This window comes from Galeopterus variegatus, unplaced genomic scaffold (assembly GCF_000696425.1).
Source record: "Galeopterus variegatus unplaced genomic scaffold, G_variegatus-3.0.2 Scaffold32377, whole genome shotgun sequence".
In the NCBI taxonomy this organism is placed as follows: domain Eukaryota; kingdom Metazoa; phylum Chordata; class Mammalia; order Dermoptera; family Cynocephalidae; genus Galeopterus; species Galeopterus variegatus.
Genome location: NW_007758488.1, coordinates 1 through 6,694, shown reverse-complemented (window position 1 = coordinate 6,694; position 6,694 = coordinate 1). Strand labels below are relative to the sequence as shown.

General features: G+C 40.9%; 1 protein-coding gene across 1 annotated transcript; it reads left to right on the top strand.

Moving 5' to 3' along the window:
• Positions 1-136: 136 nt before the first annotated feature.
• On the top strand, positions 137-6,586 carry LOC103583970 (disks large-associated protein 2-like). The gene is made up of 3 exons (XM_008565130.1): positions 137-344; positions 4,686-4,838; positions 6,526-6,586. Exons 1-3 carry the CDS (start codon positions 297-299, stop codon positions 6,568-6,570), a joined length of 246 nt encoding a protein of 81 aa, XP_008563352.1. The 5' UTR covers positions 137-296; the 3' UTR covers positions 6,571-6,586.
• Positions 6,587-6,694: the final 108 nt, after the last annotated feature.

Sequence of the window (6,694 nt, the reverse complement as noted above, 5' to 3'; positions counted from 1 at the left end):
CTGTGGTACTGACCCATGAATAATATCCTTATAGTTGGCATTTGTTCATCTTTGAATTCCCTTCATGAATCGGGAATGGAGAAGATGGAAGAAAAATTCAGACAGCAGACATGTTCCCCACAATCAATTCAAAGTTCTAATCTTCAGTAAAAGGGATAGTGGCTGTGCCCCTGTGGTTTACTCCCTCTGTGTAATGCTTTTGCTCTTGTTCTTTAGTTGACCTGGTTTTGAACTTTTTTTTTTTTTTAACAGTTCTCGGTAAAATCAGGAGTGCTGTTGGGAGTGCCCAGCTTCTCATGTCTCAGAAATTCCAGCAATTTTATTGGCTTTGCCAACAAAATATGGTAAGTGAGTCCTCAAGTAACCTCGATTCCTTACAACCAAGCTGATGAGTGTCCATCTTATACATTCTCCCTAATGCTGAATAAATCTACAAATAGGACCTACTTCCCAGCTCTGGGGATGGACACTTTACAGGGCCCTAGTTTAAAGGAGCGACCAAGGCTGAGGCTGCAAGAGGGGACAGGTTGGAGGAGCAGGGAGCAGGGAGTGGGCAGGAAGACTGGAATTTCCAGCAGCATGGTATGAGATCGTACCTTTGCAGCTCAATTTTCTACCGGAGAATCTAAGAAGAGGAGATGAAAAGTAAATTGCTGTTATGGCTAAGTGACAAAGAAAATGATCTGAGGTAGCTGGGAATAAAAACATACAAACAAGTACATTTAAAAAGATTTAAGAAGAAATTTTAGAAATAATTGAGCCTTTAAATTTTATAGTCAGGAGCGAAACAAATACATTATGAACTTGATCACTTAATACAGTTGGTATTAAGCTTAGTTCTTCCTGACAATCAAAGGGAAAGAAAAACCATATATATTCAAGGAGGCTTCAGAAAGTTCATGGAAAAACTCATAATATCTTTTCATTTTATTTTTCTGTGGACTTTTTTGAAGTACCCTCATATAGATATTAACATGTACTTATATATGCATATATTTTTATATACACATATTAATATATGTTTGTATATATGATATACTTACCTACACACAGGTACATGTGCATACAAGAGTACTTCAAAAAGATTGTGGAAAAATAGAATTAAAAAATAATACAAATCTTTTCAGGAACTTTTTGAAGGCCCTCATACATATATATATTTTTTCTTATCTGACTAAAGAAAGCATTCACTTTATTTTATAAGAAGTAGCTAAATAGTATTCACTTTACAGGCTGTTTTACAATCCATACTTGATTTCTTTCAGAGCAAACATTTTCAGTAAAATGCACATGGGTCTCTGCTAGGCCTCTGTAACAGTGGTGCCAGGTGTTTTGATTATGCTTTGTTTGGTCTCTCATTTGCAAGGACATGTGAATATACAGGATGTTCTTGTGTCAAAGGAAGCACAAGTACATCAGAGCTGGCAATGCATGTCTTGTAATTAGGATCACTAAAAAATTTGTTTTCTCTAATAATTTACAATTAACTCCATTAAAATTCATCATAAAATGTTAAAAGTTACCAACATGTCGCCTTTGACAGTTATAATCAACATTTAAAAAGGGAAACAGAGGAAGATTTAACAACCTCAACCTTTTTTTTTTTTTTTTTTTGAGCTCTTACAACGAGAAAATGGAGGGGACACATCTGGGTGGGAGGGGGGAGAGGGAGGAGGGAGGGAGGTTTTGGTGATGGGACACAATAACTAACTACATTGTATATTGACAAAATAAAATAAATAAATAAATAAATTTCACAATTTCATTTTTAAAAAAAATAAAAAAAATAAAAAGGGAAACAGGTTTTGAGTCCCTTCAAAGAAACACAGAGCTATATAAACATTCACTTGTCATGTTTACTATGAATATGTTTTTGCCTCCTCCATAGTATCTATTGAATTATTATCTTTAAAGGAACTGATTTAGGCTGCTAAAGAACCTTGTATCCTATTATATGGAGTTGGGTAGTCAACTGTAGGTAGTCACTGTCTTTAGGAACTCATAATCTAAAGCATCCTGCATATAGTCAAAGGAACGTACTCACACCTATAAAATGTTCATTTTCTCTCTGCCAGAAGCGTCTAATATTAGACTTAAAATAATTCATTCTAATATCTTTGATCCCTTTTGAGTTTTGAAATATCTGGCTTGGCTACTTCCTTTTCTTTTGGGTTCTACTCAGTATTAGTACAAAAAAGCTCTGAAACATTTGTTGGGGAAGACTGGCATGAGGAGGGGAGTATGTCTGCAACAGGCCTGGCAGGAGAGAAATGCTGAAAATGTATGCAGATTCTGTGCTCACCAAAGCAAGGTTGTCCATGGTGTAAAGTAGCATCGCCAGTTGCTGGAAGTTTTAGGGAGGTAAGTAAGCTTTAAGTCAAGGAAATGACCCTAGGAAATGTCAGGACCCCACCCAGATATTTAGGACAGACTACACATTCTGTAGTGTAGTCATTCTTCAAGGTGAGATGTATAGGTGACTCATTATGTAACTAGCATAAAAAATAATCTCCCCAGAAACTTATAGCTTGATTCCTGTGCTGTGGGACCAGCAGTGTGGCGTCCCCAGAAAGCTTGTTAAAAATGCAGAATCTCATTCAGACCTGTAGAGTCTGACTCAGCAGTTTAACAAGGTCCACGGAGGTGTGCATGTCCAAGCACACCACTGACATGCAGAGAAATGCTGCACACCAGAACATGGGCAATGAAGTTCTCATCAAATGGACTCTAGATGTCAGGGCCAGGGAGCCATATAAATTTTAAGTGACTGTGATTTAACAAGGATATGTGGCCCCGCATTACTTAGCTGGGGGAGAGGGAATGGCATGGCACACCATCGACATTAAAAAAAAAATTATAAACATATCAGGGTATCTGAATTTCCAGTGGGTACAAATGCAATCACCATCCTCACCCCCCTGCCCAGAAAAAAACAACAGAAGACATAAAACCAAATCCTTACTATGCCAAGTTATAGCAATGCAGCCATGGCCTGTCATCTGAGACAAGCCCAAAGGACAGTTGTTTTGTCAGACTGGTGGAGTGACAGGTGAAGACAAGCATCTACTCTCGAGTCATGGGAGCCTCAGCAACACCACCAAGCACGCTCCTTTAGGTTTTCTCTTTGAAGCGTGGGAGGAGAAGCCATTTGGCTTTCTTCCCACAGCTTCAGACACCATCCTGTCTAAACCGATGAAAAGAGAGCAAGTTCCTCGTATCTGTAAAGTCTTCCAGAAGAAAGACATGCAGACCCTCCTTTAGTAACTCAATGGCATCTATAATGATGCCTCCTTGGGGGTGAGAAAGCCCCCACACCCAGCCTAGCCCTCCCGTGGCAGGTGCAGCTCAGCAGGCGTCTTGTTCCGACTTCAGTGCAGAATGTGGCCCTGCCTGCAAGATGTTTGGGTTTTCTTCACAAGTTGAGGTTGAATTCAGGATCAACGCAAATGAGTGCGACCTCCCCAGGGGCTCCTTAAAGGAACCCATCCCGCGATACCCGGGCACCGCTCCTGCTGGCATTTGGACAGCCCGCGAGTGCCCTCCTGTGGCTCACGGAGCGTAAGCCTGCTCTGAGCGCCAGTCCTCCTGCGGTGGGGAAGCGCAGGCTGTCACACACAAACCCTCTGACCACCGCCGCAGTGCCATCAGGTTGTGTAGGAGAGAATGGGATGGGGACCAAAAAGGAATCATTCTGAAATGGATGTCAAAACAGGTTAAAGGGATTTTAAACCAAAGCAAATAAAAGTTCATGTTATGCTTAATGTGAACTACTGATGAGTAAGCTGCAAAGTGCACATTTTAAGCAAATTCAGATCAATGTTTACTTACCAGAAATTTCTCTGATTGTTTAAGGCTACCAATTTGGGATAGCCCTCCAGCGAATCAAGGGAGCCACACACGGAAGAGTCATTCAATTTTAATTGTAGGCAATGAGTGGAAACTATATACAAGTGGTCTTCGAAAAGTTCACAGAAAGATTCATATTATCTTTTAATTCTGTTTTTCCACAAGCTTTTTGAAGTACCCTGGTATACCAGGCACTGTTCACAGAAACAAAATACGTCTGTGGGCCACATTAGGCCCATGGGCTGCCAGTCTGTGGCTGGGTGGCATCACCTGGACCTTCTGAGTGTGGGAACCTGTCAGTGGTTCTGTTCCTTCAGGAGATTTACTCACCTGTCCTCTCTCTACATAGGAGTAAGCTAAATATACATTACATTTGTAAGGCATCCATGGCCTTCAGAATTAGACCTAAGATCCATCAGAGATAGAACTGTTGCCAAGCCCATCCCCTCACCACTACGCCACCGCCAGTACATGGCAGACCCAGGTAGCCCCTATCCCTTCTGAATAATCCACAGGTGACCCCAAACACATGGCTCTCTTGCTTTTATGAACTGGCATGCATTAAAAAACTTTCATATTTGCCACCGTTCCCAGAATTTTCAAAATGGAACCATGAACTGATGTACTACATATTTTTAAACCGTCATCAAATACTTGTGCTAAAGTAAACTATTACTGAATCACCGTGAGCCTTCCCAAATATTTGTGTCAGTGTTTGAATTGGCCGGGCTTCTCCCTAATTCAGTTTCTTGAAACGCACACATGGGAAAAGCAGCCTCCCTCAGCCTTCTGCCAGCTGGAGACTCTCATGGCTCTAAATTCCCTGCATGTATTCACAGGACCCCAGCGCCATGCCGAGACCAACGTCCCAGGACCTAGCTGGGTACTGGGACATGCTGCAGCTTTCCATCGAGGACGTCAGCATGAAGTTTGATGAGCTGCACCAGCTGAAGCTCAATGACTGGAAGATAATAGAGTCACCAGAAAGAAAGGTGAGTATGCCCATACAGAGCAACTTCCCTGCAAACTGCTATCCATTGGCTTCCCAGCATCTAATCCAATGGCAGAAATGGTCTCGAAATGCTACATGATAATGGGTTTCCCAGTCTTCAGTTAGCAACACAGTGTCAAATTTTCAAATTCACACATGTGCACAAACTGGGGTGGAATTGAAGTCTTGGGCATGTATAGTAAGCAACGGTATCTTTCTTCCTATATCTCTTGCATATAGACAGTTCAGAGGGACACAAGCCAAAATCACACGTACATCTATAGTCTCGTTTCCTATAGGGATCTAGCCTCTGAATTTTCACCAAACCTTTGGACTATTAAAATGATCTCCCCCAGAGGTAGTTTTAGGTCTGGTTATAATGACTGTCGCCTTTTCAAATATGCCTTCTAGTTGTATGTCTAGGGGCAACATTTTTACCTTATTGAACAGTTTGATGATGTAATCTTCCTATAGATCAATCAATCTCAGTCTTTAAAATAGGCTAACAATGTCCATTAAATGTGAATCCTGGGATTTCACTTCTTCCATGATGATATCATCTTCAATAGAGCTAGTAAATAGGTCTGAGTTGGCAATAAATACATTGATTTTCTTACACATTTTAGAGAAGTTTTGAGTAATCATAATCTAATTCTTCTAGACAGACCTTATCAATTAAAATAAAATGATAGAGAAATTAATCCATCATACTTTTGGGCGGTGGTATTTAATGCAAAGCTGAGGCTATATGTCTGAATGATTAGGATGAAAAACAGTGCAGGTCATCATTATTATCTACTTCTCCCCAAAAGATGCCATTGGCTAGCTAGTGTAGTTCTAGGCTAGACACCACAGATGCCACCTCCAGCAACCAACAAGTTCTCCCTTACCACAGACAACAGGCAAGGGGGCGTGGGAAAGTATATGGTACACACAAGCCATGAATGGGACATAAGCAAGTCCAAGTCATCTGTGCTTTGGAAGTGACGGAGGTAATAAGTGACGATCCCAAGTGAAAATACTAAAATGGAACTTAAGTTAGTCCAAATGTATGCAATAATCCTTCCTAGTTTTCATTCTTCAGTAATAGAAAGCTAATATAAGCCCATCTGTGTAGGCTATACATAGAGAATGACGCTCAAAATGAAAACAGTTTCTTGCTGAGGATATAGAACTCCCCAGTTTAAAAAGTGAGCCGCTCTTTAACATAACTGAGGTTCTGAGTCCTAAAGAGTAGACCCTGTCTCTTCTGAACACATTTCTTAAAACTCTGAGTGCTGCAGCTCCGCAAGGCCATCTGGTCTACCCTCTTGTACTGCACATGCCTGGAGACTTTTAAGCCCCTTTAAAAGGGGGACTCTTGCATGAAATGTTAATGCATATTTCTTACAGTTCCATATTTCAGAGGCTACCAAGAGGAAAGAGATAAGTAAATACAGTCATGTACTTAATGTAGGAATTACATTTTTAAATAGCTAAACATTTCGGTAAATTAATTACCCCATTGTTTTAGATGCATGTCAAGTCAAAAGAAAGTCATTGGTTCTGGCCTAAGTCATTGCAAAATAAGCCATGGAAACAAAATTTCAGACACCAAGACAGTCTTCTTATCAAAACACTCTTATGGCCATCAGGGCAGTGCCACAGGTGTCCACCCTGTTCTTACATAGCTGTTCCTTTTCCCCCAGTGCCCAAACACGTCTGGCTCCCTTTGGATTTGGGGGAGAGGCTGAAAGGAGAAAGACACAGATGTGGGATCTTGGTGTTTTCTGGCCCCAACAACTAGATATCTGCTTAGAAAAGGAAAGTGATTCTGGCTCCTTCTGTAGTGTGTCCTTTCCTGAGAAGGAAATAATG

Bases quoted from the DNA above. Each gene is read 5' to 3' on its own strand.
- LOC103583970 (XM_008565130.1), top strand. From the start codon at position 297: ATGTCTCAGAAATTCCAGCAATTTTATTGGCTTTGCCAACAAAATATG. The intron at 345-4,685 runs GTAAGTGAGTCC...ATGTATTCACAG, and splicing joins GGCTTTGCCAACAAAATATG to GACCCCAGCGCCATGCCGAG. The intron at 4,839-6,525 runs GTGAGTATGCCC...CTTTTCCCCCAG, and splicing joins TAGAGTCACCAGAAAGAAAG to TGCCCAAACACGTCTGGCTC.